Genomic DNA, 20,109 nt, shown 5'->3' with positions numbered 1-20,109 from the left:
GGCATTAACATAAAGCTGTTTCTTACATTTAAGGAGGGTTGCTTAATAGCAAATGTTTTCAAGAAGAATAGTTTCCAGTAAGTGAATTCCTAACCCTGCCAGTCACAGTCGTGACAGTTCAATTCCCTGAAAAGCAATTTAATAAGCCAATTGGATTCCATTTCAATTTTTGATCCACTCCAAGGTGGATCATAGTCCTTTTACGACACAAATAAAGAGGTTCCCCCTCCCAGAAGCAGTACAGGTAGCAGCAGTTTAATTTCATTTTAGCCCCTTCCTTGCGGATTATTAAATTTTAGGCAGGTAGGTACCAGAAAATAGCTCATTAATTCTCCCTCCCTCCCTTTCCTACAAGATCCCTGAGATTTTTTTCTCCCTACGTTTTAACCAAAAAAACCTTTGGTAACTTTCAAAATGTCAGAGCAGGAGGCGATGTCCAGCTGACTTCCCAGTCTGCTCTTCTCAGCTTGAGAGCTGTTCATCTTTTTACTTAGGCCAAGAGTCACTAGAGCAGAGTCATGATACGCAGAGCCGTTCTCTTCCCCTCCTTGCCCTTGTTCATAGGTGAGAGGACGAGCTGGACTCCAGCCTCCATCTTGCAGCACTGGTAGGAACTCTCAGGAGTCCGGGTTGCTTCCTGTCACATCATTCCCACAGTAGTCGCGCATCAGAACACTGGCAGTGGGGCAGGTTGGTGGACAGGAACCACTGAATGACAAAAGTATAGGGGCCTAATGGGAATAGAGAAGAACCAATCTCCAACATCAGCAGGGACAGGGCAGCAGAAGTCAAGCACAGTTCAGCATCCCACCCCTCTCTGGTTCTTGCTTCTTTCCTTCCAAAGCAACAGCTGGTCTTAGCTTCTCTGGTCCAGATCTGTTGCTCTCTCTTGGCTCCAGTCAGATTGCAGAGACAATGAGTTTTGAAACCATCTTCAAAACAATGAGTTTTGAAACCAAACCGCTGTCCTCTCAGCTCTCACCTACAGTTCATCGTCTGAGAGCATCAGCACTCTTTTCTCAATGTTTTTGCTTCTTTTGCTATTTTGCCCGTCAGCTTTGGGTGCCGGGTGCCCAATCTGCCCAGGAGTTTTTCTCTCCGCCTCCTGCATGGACTGCTGGGTGTACTGCTGGTATGTGGGGGAGAAGTTGTGGATGGCATCCTGGACAATGTCCTGAGGGCTCATTGTCTCCTTCAGCCCACTAGAGATGCTCTGCATTGGGGCCACGTTTGCTGAAAGCAGAGAGAATTGTTATGAGTGATCCACTTTTAAAAGGAAGTGCCTCGCTAGACAAGGCAATCAAAGCACATTGGACACGTTTGATTTTTTGAGTGGTTACGTTTTGATATGCTCCTGTAGAATTTGAGATGAGTGAGTGGGTAACACGCAACAGAAATCCATTGCCATCTAAATCCATTCACAGATGAAAAGTTCTGTGTCATGTTAAATGGACAACTAGAAATGTGGACCAAGATTTCCCACCCCTGCTCTATACTCCAATCCTAGCAAAAAATTAAAGCTTAGTGCTTTTCTTCAAGCCATGAGCAAGTACAGCCTACGTGGAAGCTAGCAAGTGGGCAGCATGCAGAGATACAGCGCGGTCCAGATACGAAGGGTGAAACACCTTTTCCAACAAAGGGATAAAATCCATCTCCTTGCATGCTGCCCACACCGAGCCAACTGCTCTGACTCTCAGGAGCCCAGAGATCACAGGCAGGTCAATAGCCAGTGAGAGAAAAGGATGCTCTGAGCAGAGTAAACCTTTCTCTAAGTTTCCTAGGGAGGCCATCCCTGCAGGATGCACATCCCACCACACCATTTAGGTGAAGGGTTTTGTTTGCCATTCCTGGGGGAGAGGAACAAGAGGCCAAACTAGTCCCTTCCCCAACTCCCCCCCTTTTCATTCTCTTGCACATTCAGCCTTTGGAGTTTGCAAAGGACCCAAGGCCACAGAGCACACGAAGGACCAGCCAGATACCTCCCCATTATAAAGAGTCCAACTCCTTGAAACCACTGCCACCTACACCACAGGACCCCAGGGCACGGAGACCCTGCTCCAACAGCAAGGGCTGGATGGGAAGTCTTCTAAGGCCATGCTGCTCCTCCATCAGCAATGCCGGTCCTTACTGGAGTAACACAAGGCTTCCCTGTTCCCATGGGAACCCAGTGTAGTAACTGCAACATTCCCATCTCTGGAGACAGAGGCCAGTCATGGGATTTGAAGTGAAATTTGGTGCTTGGCAGGAGATAACTCACCAGCTTGGATGAAATATCCTTTATAAAGAGGATGCTATTACAGAGAACAACTGTCAGCATGATTACAGCAGCACCCAGGGGCCACACTCTATATCAGGGCTCTGTTGTGAGCAGCAACCAGGTCTTCATAACACAAGAGCGGGCAGCCTAGTTCAAGGCAAGAAGCCAGGACAACGAGCAGTGGGAGGGAATGGGAGAGGGACTCCACGACACATTTCAAGAGGTCAGCTACATGCACAACTGGACGGTTCTGGATCCTTTTTGACACCGGGTGTTTCCTGACAACATTAGCTGTAATATTGGCAATCCTCTGTCCCAGCAATCCCTCCTGAGAGGGCTCTTCCCAGCCATTAGCAGCTGCCTGAAGGCACCATGGGGAAAAGAGCCTAAAGGGAGGATTTAACAGCAGAGAGCCAAGTGGCTTTTAAGGCTCTTTACTGTTCGACTGAGAACAGGATCCCCTCATTGCTTACATGCCTGGGGACCCTGAAATGTAGATGGCTTCAGAGGGTAATCACCTGTTGAGTTTTCCTTCTTCTCTCTGTATACCTGGCAGGTAAAGGCATAGCGCAGAGCAATGGCGGCAAATAGCATCTCAATGCAGATTATGAAGTTCTGGTAGCCGGCAGCTACCGTCCCAGCTCCCACCTCCTTCCCATCAATGATCTGGACCTCAGGGATCACCCCACACTTCTCCAGGATGGCCAACAGCATCCCTGTAAAGAGACGCAGAAAGGGGGTCAGTTCTGATTCAAGGCATCCAGTAGGTTGTATGGCTACCATGGGTCCTTCTGCCGACTCCCAACTCGTTGGGTGGAGGGATCAGGTGCTGGGAGAGAAGAAGGGCCGTTCTCCCGGAAACCCCAAGCCCTAGGACCCACCTTGCCAGAAGGAGAGGAAGATGACGGCCTTGATGGTGAGGAACTTGAGGACTGGCTCAAAGGGGCGCAGGAGCTCCAGGGTGGCAAAGTAGAAGAGGAAGAGCGCGTAGAGGGCCATGCTGACAGAGAAGTTGTAGATGATGGTGATGTAGAGGTATCCGCTGTGAATGCTGAAGAGAGGGAGTTACTAAGCTGGGCTGCTGGAACTACGCCCAACCAGAGATCACACTGGCAAGTCGCCAGGAACCTAAATGGAACAGGCTGCAGCCACTCCTCATCTGCAACACAGAGGCTCCATGGAGCCTACAGAGACCCAGATCAAGAGGGAGTGTTACATACTGGAACTTATTCTCTCCAGCTGCAGCATCTCCTCCCCACTTCGGATAAAGGCACCTGCAGCCCTATTGCAAGGGGCTGCGTTTGGCCAGGTGACAAGTAGTATACAGTATACAGGAAATTGCTACCATGGTGGCTCACTAGGCTAAGGGCTCCTTGGTATCAGGCTGGGAGGTTAGAGGCCCAGAAAGATCTTGGTCCAAAAATTAAAGTGCACAGCTAGAACAAATACAGTGGGTGGAAACCAGCCACAGTCTAGCCCTGGAGTTAGAGGAAGAATGGTAAAGGCCAAAGTTTGTGTATCTTCCCTTGATTCTGAGGCCTCGCCCCCTATTGCAGATCTGTGGAAGGCATGCAAAGCCCTCCTCACCCCAGTACACCCCCCACCCATGGCCATGGTTACAATCACAGGGCTTAGAGCCCTTAGTCATACCATTTCAAGTTCACGCACCGGAAAGGGCAACAGCCCATCTCTCCCCATTCCAAGGCTTGTCTGGGCCCTGTTGCTCCTGGGAGCTAAGATTACCATAGACTACAACCCCCTTGAGCATGGGCTGTGCTAGGAAGAGCGCAATGGAAGAGCGGGGTGGGGGGTCCCCAGTAGAGAACAGTGCTGATCCAGCAGCCCCAAGGAAGAGCATTTAATTTCCCCATATCTGGTTTTCTTGTCCCCACCACTCTCAGAGCAGCTCCCTTTGAGGAAGAGTGCCCTGGGGATTTGGGAGGGGGAGGGGAAATGCCTCTGCCTGTTCTTAGAGGAGAGGACTGATGCAGCCATCTCAGCCCAGGGGGAATGGGCTGTCCCATAGTCCTCGCAGTCTCACTTGAAGTCGCCGTCATGGTATTTCCCGAATGCCTGCAGGACAATGGTGACGATCGCCATGAGGGGCTTCACAATGCAGAACTGCAGCGTTGCCTGTAGCAAGAGAGGAGAAGACACCGCGCTATTTCCAGCTCTGTGTTGGAGAGAGATCCCACCCTGCTCCCACCGGAGGCATTCACTGTCCTCCCAAGGGCTGCTGGGACTGCAATACGCACATTCCCACTCCACCTGATCCCAAGAGAAAAGAACTGAGTGTGAACCGGCCCCCGCCGCCCCCAGGATGGAGAGCAAGGAGCTCTGGCATTCGGGGGGGGAAGAAAGAAAGAGATTCCTCCCTACGGAGCAAGCACTTACACCACTAGCAAGGGACGGCCAGCGATACGGAGTGAAATAGACCAGCCCTGAGCAAGTGGCATGTCTGCAGCCACAGTGCGCCTTACTGGCAGGATCCCTTCCCCACGTGCATCCAGCCTTCCCTGGCATCCCAATGAAGTGCTCCAACCCAACCAATCCTCCCCCCACCTGCCAGGTCTCTCTGTGGCCTTCCTGTGCCAAGAAATCCAGTCCTGTCAGCTAAAGCCTGCCCCTCCCCACCCAATACCACCCTCCAGGTGCTCTGCAGCTTTGGCAAGTCTGTCTGTGCTGTACACGCCGTACTTTGCACAGGGCCCCTAGCCCAGAGGTTAAGTGTTCTTAAGGAGCTTCCCCCTGGGCTCATTCATGAGCAGCGCAGTAAGGAAGCAGGGCTGTAGCCCCATGGGATTGTCATGAATAGCAGCAAACCCATTTAGGATACATAACTGAAGTTACCCTCCCCTCCAGCCCAGGACAGCACCTGTACAGATACGTGCCAGAACTTGCCTGGTGGTAGGCGCCTTGGGTAATCAGTACCAATGGCTAAAGGAGACTGGGAGGATTAAAACAGGATCTAGGCACCCCAGTGGGAGGGGACCCTGACTCAGCAATGAGTCAAGAGGCAGAGCACATGACATCAAGCAGAGCTGATTGCTGCTGGCTAGGTGCCTATTGGACTGGATACGCTGCCTCACCTTGGAGGGGAAAAAAATCAAGAACTCAGGAGCAGGAGGGAAGCATGAACGCCTCCAAAAGGGGAGGGGGAGAACAGGGGAGAACAGCCTGCCCAAGAAAGACCCCTGCAATTTGATGGACCAGGGCTCTCGTTTAGCCTTAAGCTAGGAGCTAAACAGTCCAGGCCAGAGACCAACCTGCTTGCAGAATCTGAGGAACCCAATGGAATAGGACATTCCTTGCAGGCAGCAGGTCCCATAAAGGCAACTGGACCTAGAATCAGAACACAATGAGAATTGGTGATGTTGGGCCTAGAGAGAAAGCCAGTGAAGGGGGCCAAAGAACGGGATAGGGACTCGGACTTACGCGATGGGCTTCCCCCGGATCTCAGACATGATGGTGCTCTCCCCTCCAAGGTACTCAAAGCAGAGGCTCAGGAAGCTGTAGATTACAAATGCTGACCAGACAGAGATGGGCACGTGAACAGTGGATTGACAAGGCAGGGAGGGACTCATGGAAGGGCTACGTACATGCTACACATAAGTATTATTAGTTGCTTTCTGGTAGTTAACCATGTCCTGCCTTCTGGGGAGGAGTCAGGGAGAGTTTGTTCTGATGGTGTAACAATCGCAGTGGGAGAGCTCTGTGGGTGGAGCTTCCTGAACTAGTCTGACCTGTAATCAGCTCATTTCCTTGGCAGCTTGATCATCTAGTTGAATTAAGTTTCATTAACAAACCCAATTCGTTATTTTTCCTCATTCACCTTCAGACTCTTACTCCAAACAGTATAAAATGCAATGGTGTCAACCAACCAACCACTTGAACTCCAGTGGGCTTAGGGCTCAAAACGACCCAGTGTCACCTACTTCTTGGCTGGGTCCATCCGTTTCTGAACGACTCAAACCTTCACTTTCAAAATATTGCATTTCTGCCACAAATGGTTGGATTAAAAAAAAAAAAAAATTCCTTCCCAATACAATGTGGAGAGACAGTGCTGTGTTCCTAGGGTGACCAGACAGCAAGTGTGAAAAATCAGGACAGGGGGTGGGGGCTAATAGGAGCCTATATAAGAAAAAGAACCAGAAATCGGGACATCTGGTCACCCTATGTGTTCCTGAGCCTGCAGACAAACTATAGCTCTGCGAGGTGTGATCGGTCCCTGTTCATAGGCCTCTTTGCTCCCTGGCTGGACTTCCATTGGGCTCTCTCCACCTGGGATTTTATTTTATTTAGATTCATGCAAATGCTAAAAGACGGTGCCTGTCATACACACCGGGTGCCGTTGTATTTAAATTATCATACACAAAATCCCCAAAGCCCGTAAGTGCAGCAGTACCATTTAACATAACCCATTTCCAGTGAGCCAAGCAACTTAAAAACCTCAACCCCCCTCCCCTGGCAGAGCCAGCCAGCTAACAAGCACATGCAGCGTGACTGGGTATCTCAGACGTTGCAGATGAGAAAGACCCTAGCAGCTCATCTAATCAGGCCAGTCAGCTAACCTGGGAGGGACTGCACAGTATACTCCTGTTGAAACTGATCACTGAAGAGGGAGGCAGCGTCCCCCCACCCCCAGGCAAACATCTATTAAACTGCTGGAAACACAGACTTTGCTCTTGACATATTGATTGCATTGCAGGGAGTCTGACCTCTGGGATTTGACATGAAGGGGGGCGGCTGGCGGTATCCACCCTTGGAAAAGGATTGGAAATATTTGCTGTTTGATGAAACCTAGCGCAATCCAGAGACAAAAATTCTGTTCTTCTGAAGTATTTGAGCCACAGGGATAATGGGGGCTATGGCCGTTTTATTCCGTTTTACTCTTAGCCATCTCTGGCAAGGTACTGCTAGCTGCCCCAGGTGGGACTCCAGAGGCAAGTAGTCACCTCAACCCTCCCCTTCAGTTTGGTGATGGAATTTTACCAGGGTTTCCCAGGAACATTCATTTTCCCACCCCCACTCTCAAGAGCCTTCTCCAGTGCATCACTGCAGCTTAAGGGCCCATCTCCATTCAGCATCAGTTTTGGTGACAGGGTGAGGAGTGGATGTTGATTGTTTCCATTGGTCTCTATGACGACAAACCCCAGAGTTGCTATCAGGCAACCTGCAACCTGAAAATTCTCCCTGGGTTCCCTCTCGGACCCTGAAACACTGTGATCTGATTTGTGGGTGGGGTGGAGGGGGAGATGCCGAGTCACGCTGATGTGGCATCTTGTCTAGCTTCCACTGGAAGGGAGAAGACACAGACAAAATCCTTGTGCCCTCCATCACAGGTTCCTCCTGCACCATTCTCCTCCCCACCTCTACCATAGACGCCTCCCCGCCTTGCTCACCTTCATAGCAGTCACGCACAGAGTTGAAGTACACGTAATACTGGTGACTTCCAATGAGGAGGAGGCTGAGCCAGGAGTCGAAGGCGTAGATAGGCACAATGAAGAGGATGCGGATGATGTAGCGCTGCTCTTTAGGAATGGTGTAGTTCCTCAGGTGCATGTAGATCTGGGGAAAGGGAGAGAGTCCGGGCAATGTAGCGACATTAAGAGATACCTGCCAAAGAGAAGCATAGAAGCAGACCTGGCAACAGGCCATCAGGCCTCCGCTTTGCGGGGGCAGAAAGGAGCATCCCTAGGCGGTTTTCCAGTCTTCATCTCCCTCCTGCTCACTTCTGACTGTAGATCTGTTTCAGGGAGCAAGATCTCTTGACACCTGAATCAGAATCCATCCAGATACCCTGCCAGACTCCACCCGCCACCACATGGTCCTTGCAACCTGCAGGAAGCACATAACACATGCTGCCAAGACATCATGCCGAGGAAATCAGAGACTAGCATTCCTGCAGGGAGCAAGTGCAAGCGTGGGAGGATTAATCCCATTGGCTAGAGGCATAAAATCTCCACACAAAGTACTGCCCACACTTCAGTCCTACCACCAAGCACCCTGCTATTCCCGTCCCAGGCCCTCTACAGCTTTGCCAATGCATTTTAAGTCCTGACCTGTCACATAGAATATAGAAGTTTAGGGTTGGAGCACATCTCCTACTCTTTCAGCTTGGGACTTCTAAGCAACAATTACCAAGAGTACAAGAACTTTGCTGTTACATAGGGAGGGGGGGAGGGGGAGGATTCCACACCACAAAACAAGTGGGCTGAGATCAAATAACTCATTTAATTTGTGACCCCAACCAAATTTTAAATTTGGGTCTTCAGGGTGAAGAGTCAGTGTGTCTACCCCACTGCACCACCTGGCCCAGGAGTTAACTGCCATACGAATACTAACGCTGGGCTAATTCATTCTGCTTTCAGCCACACCAGTGTAAATCTGGCATAATTCTACTGGTTTCAGTGGAGTTACTCCAGATTTACACCTGCATACCGAGAATTGGGCTCTGCGGACAAATATTTCAGTTAAACCCACAGAGGAGACACGGCCTCAGCCAGCCGGTTTCACGTGTTAAGTGGGGAATGGGGACATTAGGAAATTCAGACTCCCCAGAAAGGAGAATGGAGGACACTCCCTTAACCTCAGAACTGCTGACGCTCTAGGAACTGTTACAGCTCCCCTCTGGGGTAAGCACTTCAGATAAACACAGCGAGGAAGGGCGTGCAGGCAGCCGCTCCGGGGAGCTGAAGGACAAAGTCTGCTCTATCAAGCTGTTAGCATCAGGTTTGAAAAGGCTGGACTCATCCCTCCCTGTAACATGCTGGTCTGAAATTGGCAGAGGCACCTGCCCTAGACACTATAATAGGTGGGAGGCCACAGCCAGGAGATGGAGATGTTGGCTGGAAGTAAGGGAAGCAGTTAGAGACAAGGAAATAGTCTGTAACTAGCTCAGGCATGGAGGCATTCAAGAATCCTGAGATTCAGTTGAGGCCCTGAGCAATGCTCAGCAGCTCCCCTTCCCTACCTCCCCCACCCACCCCAATGTGTGCATGCACCCAGGTGACAGCGCACACCCAGATCCAGGGGAACACCCCTCTCCCTGCAGAGCCCTGCCCTTACCTGGTGGATGGTGAGAATCAGTGCTGACCACACAAAGATTCCGGAGATCACCTGCGCTGCCGAAGTGGTCAGGAAAATTTGCTGGCCATCTCGGGAGTAGTTCTGGAGGGCCCTCAGTGGGGAGTCGTCTTCAGGGGAGAGATGGCTGGAGTCTGTCAGAGGGAAGATCCCGGTCTGCAGCGTGCTGCCAGCCATGCTGGTCACGCCTACCCCACCCTCGGTGGAAGAGGACAGGTCGGCGTGCGTGGTATTGCTCATCTGGCAGAGAGGAGAGAGCAAAGGTAAATACAGCAAGGAAGGCGGTTCGAGAACAAAGCAGCAGACAGAGAGGGGGCAATGAGCAAAGGTAGAGCAGTGAGCAGCAGCAGGAGGAGGAATACCAGGAGTCAGTATGAACTGAGCACAGAGGGGCTGGGGGAGCAAGGGGCGGGGAAGCACAAGGAGAGGAGAGAGGGAAACAGCAGGGGAAGCACAAAGGGAAATGCTCAGCAGACGAATAGATGTTTTGATCCCCGACAAGGTCTCAGGCGTTAGCCCTAGAAGCCGCGATGGGCAGACAGGTTGGGCTAACATTAGAACCTTTTCCCAGTAGCCTTCCTCTCGAAGCAGGGATTTACTGAAATGCACAAGAAGCTCTGGGAGCGTCTTTCCTAGGCTCTGCCCATGGGAAGGGGTAAATATTGCCCACAAGGCAGTTCTCTGGGCACTTCCAGACAGACTCTCATGGGCATCCCGGGGCTCTTACAAGAAAACTGGTTCCCATCAGACTGTCAGGCCCATTGCACAGGCCCATGTGGCCCAGAGAAGCAGCGGCTTTTGGGTTCTTCTCCAACATGGAGGGTCACCCACCATCACTCAAGTGTCTCTTAAAAAAAACAACCAATCACTACATCATCTGCTTCTTCATTCCTACTGGGGAAGATGCCCACAAAACCCCCATGAGCTCAGTAGAACCACCTTCAAGAGCGGAGCCTCCTGTACGCAAGAGTCAGCTTGGTTCCCTGTCTGTCCATCCCTGCTTCATGCGCACACTTCCTGGCCTTTCCTCCTACTCTTCCCCGGCAGGGGCTTGTCACACATTAAGGAAGGAAAAAGGTCTCCTTGCACCTGTGCCCACAGGAATTAGTCTCTGACCTGCTGCTCAGGGTCCCCTATGATCCATTTCCCTTGCCAGTCAGGATCAGCGATTTAAGGGAGGGAGCAATGACTCGTCTCAGTCAATCAATAGAACCTCAACCCTTTCCCACTCAGAGACAGAGGTAGAACCTTGCCAATAAATCATAAAGGCACCGATTGCCCAGGCAGAAATTCCCGCTTACATGCTGTGCACATATCACCGTTGCCTTGGGAATGCACAGACTTGTGGCTGCCTGAAATTTTGGCTTCCCTTCTCCTCGGTGGTCTAGCGCCAGGAGCGAACACTGGTGCTACCCTAGAAGCCAGAGGACTAGCGCTGCCCACGGCTCCCAGAGCCACAAGACAAGCAAGAATAAAAGCTGCAACCATTTCATGGTAGGATGTGAGAACAGGAATCTCTGGCAAACTACCAACCATTTCCTGCAAGATTCAGAGGGCACAGACGATCAGGGAGCTGACATGAGCTCTCTGTTCAATCTCTGCCCATCTCAGATGGTTTCAAGACAGCAGCCTTAGGGCCAGGTGACGCATAGAAAAACCTCAGGGAAAGCGAAGTGGCCTCATTCCACTACAGTTCTAAGACACAAAGGGCACCTTGATTCTGCCCTTGGCTGCAATTCCCACTGTGGCTATGTATCCAAGATCAAACTGGAATCCATGTCTCATTTTTAACACTTAAAATAGCTGTTCTACCTAGCTGCGTGGTCAGTGTACCATGCACCAGCCAATGTCCTCCAACGCAGAGGCAGCTGCATTTCAGTGGTGCTGCATCTCATAGCTTGCCAAGCACTTTGGGATGCATGTAAAAATTCTATTTTGCCAACCCTGAAGCATAGCAGAAATCTCTCAAGACTAGAGTCCTGCAGTCCAGTTGGGGCCTATCAGCCCTTTAGGAAATCTCCACCACCACCAGTCACCACAATAGAGTCACTGCTGTGTCTGGTAGGGTTCCCCTTCTCAAGCCAGATCTCATAAAGGCAAAGAACAACGTATTTCCAGAGCAAACAATGGTCAGCATGTTCTGGGCACCACGTCTCTCATGTCTGGTCACACAGAGAGGACCGATCTCACAATACACTTCTATTTATAGTGGGGCCTCAGACCCAAAGGTCTCCAGACACCCCAGCTGCCATCTTTGGCCTTTCATTTCTTCAGCTAAACTGCTTGTGTAGCACCCTGTATTCCAGGAATCCAAATAGTTTAACAACACTTAGCTTTTTAAAAAGTCTTTAACAAGTTTCTCCTGTAAATGGATAAATTAATAGATTTCTCCATTTTCCCCATTAACTAACTGCATCTCCCTGAAGCTAACCCAGAAGTTTTGTTTGCCCGAACTCCCACAGGCTAGTGGGAGGAAGGTTCCGTGTTAGAGGTTGATCCCCGCTATTAATAACTATTTAAATAATGATAAAAGCAAGAATTCTCCACGCAACTCCTTTTCCGCTCCCCGCACAATTCCTACCTTGCAGGAGAGGAAATTCAGATGGTGTCAAGCCAACAGCCACATGCACCAGTGACTAAAAATATCTCTTCCCCCCCATTGACAGGGGAAGGGCTGGGTGAGAAGAATTCACATGTAAGTCGAGAGGTCCCAACTGCAGGCGGTGTTGCCACTCACGTTGGCAAAGGCTCAGAGTTCACGCCCAGAACATCTGTACCTGGGAGAGGGAAAGAAAGACAGGTGGAGTGAAGGAGAAAATCAAGTTACCAAGCAGTCACCTGACTGCCAGCTTTCTCTGTGTAACAAATACATTGTTGGAGTCACAGCTCATTTCTAGCCCCCAGGGTCCAGGAAGTAGGATTCAAGGGAGAGCAGGGAGCTGTCCTTTGGACAAACTGATACACCAGAGACCCTGCCATATAAACATTAACAGGATGGCACAGATAGCACGGGGTTCGTGGAAACGGGGAGGAGGGAGTAAAGATTGTGTTTGGTTTTTAACAGCTATGCCCTTCCTTATTTGCTTTGTGATCAGCCCTGGAACAGCCTGGTACAGTAGCTGTGTGTTAGTGCTTGGACAGCTGGTGGTGACCAGGCTGGGTCCAACCCCTCCTGCTTCCTCTGGGAAGGAGTGAAGCAGTTTTATGAAGCAATCCAAACGCAGACAATATTCCACCTCAGGGAGGGAAAGCCTTAGTGCCTAATCTATGAGGCATTGGTATATCTAGCAGGTTGTGATGACACAGGGAAGCAAGAGAGCCATATTACTAACTAGTCCTGTTTCTTCTATCTGCAGTGAGTCAAAGGAGGAGATGCACCGTAGATATCTCGACCCAGAAGATGTGCCCACTAAAGCTGTGTCAGGGGAAGGACAAAATGGTAATGATTTATGGACTGTATTGTAGTACCTAGGAGCCCCATTCAAGGGCCAGGACCCCAGCGTGCTAAGCGCTGTACAAACACAGAGCAAGAATGGCAGTGTGCACAGATTCTCTCCCCTAAGCAGCTCCGGAACAGCTCCCACCCCTTTACGTGAACACATGTCTGAGGCAGGAAGGCCATACAGGATGGAGAGCCATTTCACAACCCCATGCCTGCTGGGAATCTGTATGGACAGCCTCAGCTCCACCAAGCACGGTGCTGAAAGCTTTGCCAGACACGTGCGGATGCTAAAAGCAGTCTTGAGGCACAGAGAGCGCCTGCTCCACCAATTGTGCTGGTGAGTTTCCACCTATTTATTTGAAAACTGCGCACCGTTAGAGAGTCTCAGGGCTGCTCTATAGCGTTTTTACTTTGGTCACTGAGTCGCACACTCAGAGGAGAGGGGAAAAAACCTCCACTCTCCAAAACTAAACAGGATGCTACCTTTAAGGCCAACTGACACTAGGCACTTTGGCCCAGATCCTTAAGGCATTTAGGCTCCTACCTTCCATTGAGATCAATGGAAGGTAGGAGCCTAAATACTTTTGAGACTCTGGGCTTCCATCTTCCTGCCTGTTCTCCAAACACTCAGCTTCTTCGATTCTGCTCTTTATTGATCCAGAGCCAACTGAAGTCAGGGGGCGTCTTCCCATTGTCTTTGGCTCAGGCCCACAGACCTTTCAGGATAATGGAATCCTTTCTAATAGATGACTGGGCACCCATGTAGGGCCATACAAATGAAGAGAGTTCTACCGTTCAATCTGAAGAGCACCATAACACGGAGCACATGGGTGCACATTCCATCACAGTTCATCAGACTCCTAGGGAGAGCGAGGAAAACTTCTGAAGCTTCTTATTAAAAGCCAAGATGACTCATTCTGATAACACAATTAATCAAGAGAGATGCATCTCCCCAGCAAGCAGGGAAGGAATAGCACCATGTGCGGCCTGAAGAAGAGACAAAACACAACAAGAGACTCTAAGAAAATAGTAGAGGAAAATGTTGCTGCCAGGCCTCTAGACAACACAACATGCCCCTCCCAATCCTCAAGAACATTTGGGAGGCAAAGCTGTAGGTATGAGAGCAATTAACACATGGACAAAAAAAGGAGATTGGCACACTTCAATCAGAGCTAAACTCCAGATGTGTTTCTACTCTGAAAAACAACTCTCAAAATGGCATGGAGGGGCTCCATACTTGTATCTCAATCAAATCTGATCACTTTATTTTTCTAACAGCCAGTACCACAAACTCATCCAAGGCCCAGGCAGTCCAGCTGGGTTATTTCCTGCTCATGAATCACCTCCTTTAACAAACATTATGCAGATCACATCCTGTGTTCACACCTTTGCAACCTCTGCTGCCCCAATTAGTCTTCGTTACAGGTGCATAGGTGAAGCATGGCTACAGAGGAGTAACGGAGCAGAATTGGACCTGTATTATCAGCATCACGGGCAAGGATGGGTGAGAAGGAAAGAACCCAGCCTGCCGTATGTCAAAGTGATCTGGGTAAGACTATCAGATCCTGGGTTCATTGGGTTGGTAGTGAAGGGATTGGGGGAGGGGAGGTGAAGGAGGCACTTTTCACTTGTAAGATGAGAAAAAAAGATTTGGAATCGTTGACATGTGACAACAATGGGACCCCCCCACACACCCCATTCCATTTTAACAGATACTTAGAGCAGAATCACACTTTCAGAGGATACAGCTCTTGCTCCAGCCCCCAGCATCAGTAAAATAATTAAGGCCTACATAAATGCAGTGGCCTTTTCAGCCCTTCAAGGATGGTTAGGTTATAAGTAAAATGTGTTTGGTCTCATCCTACTAACCATCTGCACACACCTCACAACTGATTTGACACAATTAGCAGACTGCGCCTCAGGACTGAAATACCCAGTGCGAGTGGCAGCTTTCCGTCTGCCCTGAGGGCCTGCACTGAAGCAATCCCCTTGGTGCCTCTGCTATCCATTGCTTGAATCAGGGCAAATCTCCAAAGCAGACAGGCCTCTAGTCCCAACTCCATCACCACAGGCCAGCCCCTATCTACATCCACTGTGTCAAGTCCATTCCTCCATTCACTCACTTCCAATTTTTCTTTCCTAAACCGAAGGCTGGCCCAGGCCATGGAGCCAAATGGAAGCCACAGGAGGCCCCTGCCTCAGAAGTTTCATCCAACAACAGGCTGAAATGGCAACATGATATTTAGTGCTCACGCCCCAGTGCCACAGGCTGTGGAGCATGAACTGAGCTCTGTGGAGATAGTAGTACATACCCCTGAGGCATCAGGCCAACTCTCCCTTGTATTCAGCCCTCACTGGAGCCTATTGTAGATTCCTGCTCCCCCGCTTTAACAGGAAACGTTTCTCTACCACCCCACAAAACATACATCACTTCTTGGCCCTTTCCCTATTCTCCCCCAATCCCTATTCTTAGCAGCTGCACCCTGACACATCAGCAGCTCTCTGGCTTTGATCTTAGCCAGCTGATGGAAAATGTTATCAATAGGTTTTATTAGCTTTCCTAGCCCAGGCTGAAAAGGAGTAGGAGCGACAATCAGGAATAGCTATGATTACATAGCCGTCAATCCTGCTGAGATTACTGCTGTTGTAGGACTTAATTAACAGTTTATAACAACACTCATTAAAAACAAAAACCTCTGCATAGTGCTGAGTTAGAATTCCCAGCTCCGGAATGTAATTAAATACCAGCTGTGCTGGGTAACTGGTCATTTCCAAGCAGCTAAAGACCCATTTGCTTCCAAAACAGAACACAGAACAGCAGGAGAGTTTGGGAAGAAGAGAACTGATACAGCAACTAAGCAACTCATACCCTTGACAGACCATATTAAAGCCTACATCTAATGGAGGCTAGAGCTTAAACATGTCAAGCTATGTTACACTGAATCAAAAATTCCTTCAGTGTAAGACCACCACTTTATGGAAAGCAGGAGATGATGATACTGCACACCCCGGTGTTCAATCACAACTAATATCACACGGCAGCTAACTCATCCCAGAACAAACAAATCCAAAATACAGGTAACTTCAATTACTGGGGTGACCCAAGGACAGAATTTTCTCTTAATCCTAACTAGGAGGCGCTCCTTGAAGTGTGGTCTAGTATCTTGAACATGGGATTGTGAGCCAGGGTTTATGGGTTCCATTCCCAGCTCTGCTTCTAACTCACATGGCCTTGATCATCTGTAAGATGATTATAATACAGGTTTCACCTACCTCACCAGGCTGCTGTGAGGCAAAGTTAGGGTTTGAGACACTCCAAAAGGAAGTATGACGTATTATTCAAAGTCACCCCATAGATACCTTCTGGTTCTGATGAGTCAGTGCAACTGAGTTTCAGCTTTGAAATTTCTATCTCTTTTATACTGTACATTAAAATGAAGTCTACATGGAACACAGCATATCAAGGCAGGATATTACTCGTGCCTGCAGCTTGCACCTTAATTGCACCCTTCAGAGTTGGGAAGGATAACAGAACTCCCATCAATAAGCATCGCACAACTGAGCTAGAGACTAACAAATTTATTAGAGCATAAGCTTTCGTGGGCTACAACCCACTTCTTCGGATGCATATAGAGTGAACCATATATTGAGGAGATATATATACACACACATACAGAGAGCATGAACAGGTGGGAGTTGTCTTACCAACTCTGAGAGGCTCTCTGTATGTGTGTGTATATATATCTCCTCAATATATGGTTCACTCTATATGCATCCGAAGAAGTGGGTTGTAGCCCACGAAAGCTTATGCTCTAATAAATTTGTTAGTCTCTAAGGTGCCACAAGTACTCCTGTTCTTTTTGCGGATACAGACTAACACGGCTGCTACTCTGACAACTGAGCTGTTCCTCGCTCAAGCAGGCACTTTTTACAACGTATCCTACCGCTGAATGGAGAAAAACCAGTCCTACTTCCCACGGAACAAAGCAGACACTTTCCACTGATGAAAAAGAACATGCCATTCACCTGCATTAGTCTTGCTACACTGCCGTCACATGACCTAGAAGGAAGTGCCCTTTAACCTACTACTAGACAAACACCAATATAAGTGAGGCACTAGATATGCCCCACCCCAAGCCTATGTTTGCTATAGGATAGGATTGGAAAGCTCCTATCAAGCCAGTCACCAGCAGAAGCACAGATCTCTCCTCTTAGCACACAGGTCAAGTTAGCTGGGTTTCCATGCTAGAGTCTCTGCCATCATTTTCAGGGCAGCCCGCCACGTCTTCATCCCTAAACAGATCCCATGCTTGACTGGTGAATGGCATAAGATTTTAGGGGATTGTCTTCCCCAAAGTGCTGATTGCAGAGGCAAATTCATCTCAGCCACGGGGATCATCATCCAAAAGGAAGCCAGCTCTCAGGACTGGGTGCATCATAGAGCTGGGTGGGGACTGTAGACAGATCTGTATGAGGGGCCCTGCAATGGAGTTGTGGAGAAGGTTGCTGCAGATTAGAAGCAAGGGGCATTGGCGGAGCTGGACATAGGGTCCGGGTACAGGTCTGGCCCCAGGGGCATTGGCGGAGCTGGACATAGGGTCCGGGTACAGGTCTGGCCCCAGGGGCATTGGCGGAGCTCCATGCAGCCCTGAGGAGCTGGAGAGCGCTGCAAGTCAGGATGGAAGGTCTCTGCTATCAGGGTACGGGCTCCCTGCATCCCCCAGGTGGTTAGTTTCCAGGCCCCAGAGGCATCCAGCTCAGGCCAGACTGCACACAGGTCCCCACCCCTAGGCCGCAGAGCCAGGGCGTCCAGCTATGCCATGGCCCAACCACTTTTTGGCTGGTCCACACCTGAGGGGCGCTGTGCCCCAGCTCACAACGCCACTCACTGGGCTTTGGGGCTCACGGGCCAGGCTGCTGGGGCAGGGCCCTGAAGGAGGAAGAGGAGGGTCAGGCGCTGGTCGGGGTGTGTGTGTGTGGAATCTGTGCCCCCCCCCCTTTCAATGGCGCTCCGCAGCCCCTGCCAGCCTGCACTATCTCGGGGCAGCGCTTCCCTCCGCCATGCGCGCTAGATCCGGGAGGGGGAAGGGGACTCACCGTGCCAGCTGCTGCTGCTGCTCCCGCCCCCCGCCGGGCCAGGGCTCCACCTGAGCCTGGCGCCTCCACTTACCCCGCCCGAGCCCCCACGCGCCCGCCCAGCGCCTTGCTCCGGGAACCGATGCTCTTCGGACTCGCCCTGCGGGGTCCCTTGGCACCTGCCTCCCCATCCCACTGAGCACCTCCCTCTCCGCCACCTCCACCTGCCTTCCCCCGGAGACTCCTCCCCCCGGGTCCGGTCACCGCCCTCTGCCCTCCCGCTCAGCTTCTCCTCTTCGCGGCACTTTCGGGGAAGTTCGGCGGTGTCTCCTCCAGCCCCCCAACTTCGCTCCCCCGGTGCCTGCAGCCTTCCAGAAACTCCAGCCGTGCACAGATCCTGGCCGGGCTCCCGCCTGCCTTGCCCCATACTGAGACAAAGCCCCCCTGTTATCGCTGCTCGTTCCCCTCTCCTTCCGCGCCCGGATCCCTTGATAGCAGCCAAGGCAGGTTTGATTTCCAGACTCCTATTTACAGAGTTGCAGAACTTACGTTTCACTCTGCCACGCTTCCCTGCTGTTTCATTTCACTCCTGGCTCACAGCTCCTCCCCCCCAAACACCTAGGCAATCATCATCCCTGCCCAGCCCCACGGTTACTACACCCAGCAACCCCAGCCTAGGACTGCCCCTTCGTTGTTCCCATGCTCGCCTACCGTATTTTGCACCAGTTGGGATCTCGTAGTAGAGCAGTGCATGATAGCTACCGAATCCTCTGGCTACTACCTAGGAAACCAAACGGAAGTGCCACTTGCATAGGGGCCAACGAATAAACACCATCTTCACTCCGTAGGCTGGCAATATGGCTTGGAAAAGTTGGAATTCGTTTGGAGAAGCACAATTCTTGGCCCTCGCAGGGAATGGAATGACAAGCAGGGAGCCTGCCTTGCCGAAAGGGCCAGGGCCATTGCTCAGTTTATTGGGGTACACACCTGCCTTTGAGTCACAGCGGTGCATAAAGCCCCCATGGATTTGTTCACACCGGTCACCTGTCTCTAACTTAAAACATGTAGGGAGATGGTAAAATACCAGCCTAGTGGACTGCCGCTCTAAGGACTAGCCAGTTGGCTTCCAGCTTCGGTCTGCCTGCAGAGGTGCAGATGTGGTGATAAACAGCATCTCTTAATACCTATGGTGGTTGGCCCTTGTAGCTTCTAGGCAATTAGAACTGATTCTCTTCAAAGGATAGTGGTACTATTGTGTATTGTCATGGTTGGTGGTGCAATTCAGGTTCAATTTGCATGATGTCTTTATTCTCTGAGCTGGTAGGGGCTGCAAATACAGTAGGGGCACAATGTTCAAATGTTCACTACTGGGAATTGATTTGTATTTTTCAGTGGAAATCCCTAAATCAATACAGAAATAATACTGACAGACTTTAGCAGATCTTCCAGTCCTCCTTGGTCAGAACAATAGGAAGGGAATGCGAGTGGGGAATGTAAAATGGGGGTGGGGGGAAATTTTAGGATTGTGACACAGATGCAAACCCCATGGCTCTGGGAAATAAAATTCTGAAGGGGACACTACAAGCCTGAAGCTTTTAAACCTAACTTTTAAAATTACACTTTCTGATACACAATCCTTTCAATAGTATGTCCTGATATTTGAAAAAAAATATTAAAAATGTGTAAGGTTTTCCTACTCCTCTACTGATGTTTATATTTATAAGGGTACTTTCAGCCAGGGAGAAACAGACTAGAGCCCCTCTCTTGCAACTGGATCTAGGTAGGTAAGCCCTTGTGCCTGTATGGAGCCCGACTGAAGTCAATGGGGCTTCAAGCAGACACAAGCATTCACCAGTGAGGATCCAACTGCAGGATCAGGGCTTGACCTATTCAGTGAAGCTCATCATCACAAAATAAACAAACTGAAAAAAAGAGACTAATATTTTGGTTTGATAATTTCTTTCAGCGACAGCGATGTTAAGTGTTACCCGTCACTACAGTGGGTACTTTATTTCAAACAAGTATAATTTTCAAGTTGATGGTTTCTCTTTAGTGGCAGAAGACAGGGTACCCCACCATGGTATTAACTCACTCACACTGTCAACACTTACAACTCTTTCCCAGGGACCCTAGTCAAGTGTCAAAATTTATCCCTATTTTAAACTGCATACAATTACCACTGACTTTATTCTGACTCCAAATATTTAATTTAAACTGATCATCATGGGGAATAAACAGGTAACATTAA

The 20,109-nt window shown here is 50.0% G+C and overlaps 1 protein-coding gene across 1 annotated transcript; it reads right to left on the bottom strand.

The window, feature by feature from the left end:
- Positions 1-982: 982 nt before the first annotated feature.
- Positions 983-9,583, bottom strand: TMEM184A (transmembrane protein 184A). The gene is made up of 8 exons (XM_065412394.1): positions 9,326-9,583; positions 7,660-7,825; positions 5,693-5,783; positions 5,524-5,599; positions 4,299-4,390; positions 3,139-3,308; positions 2,776-2,973; positions 983-1,233 (listed from the first exon to the last, which is right to left on the bottom strand). Exons 1-8 carry the CDS (start codon positions 9,581-9,583, stop codon positions 983-985), a joined length of 1,302 nt encoding a protein of 433 aa, XP_065268466.1.
- Between the last annotated feature and the right edge of the window lie 10,526 nt (positions 9,584-20,109).

The sequence above is a fragment of the Emys orbicularis genome, chromosome 10 (genome assembly GCF_028017835.1).
Source record: "Emys orbicularis isolate rEmyOrb1 chromosome 10, rEmyOrb1.hap1, whole genome shotgun sequence".
Taxonomy (NCBI): Eukaryota; Metazoa; Chordata; order Testudines; family Emydidae; genus Emys; species Emys orbicularis.
The sequence above is the reverse complement of the archived record's forward strand: the minus strand, read 5'-3'. Positions and strand labels throughout refer to the sequence as shown.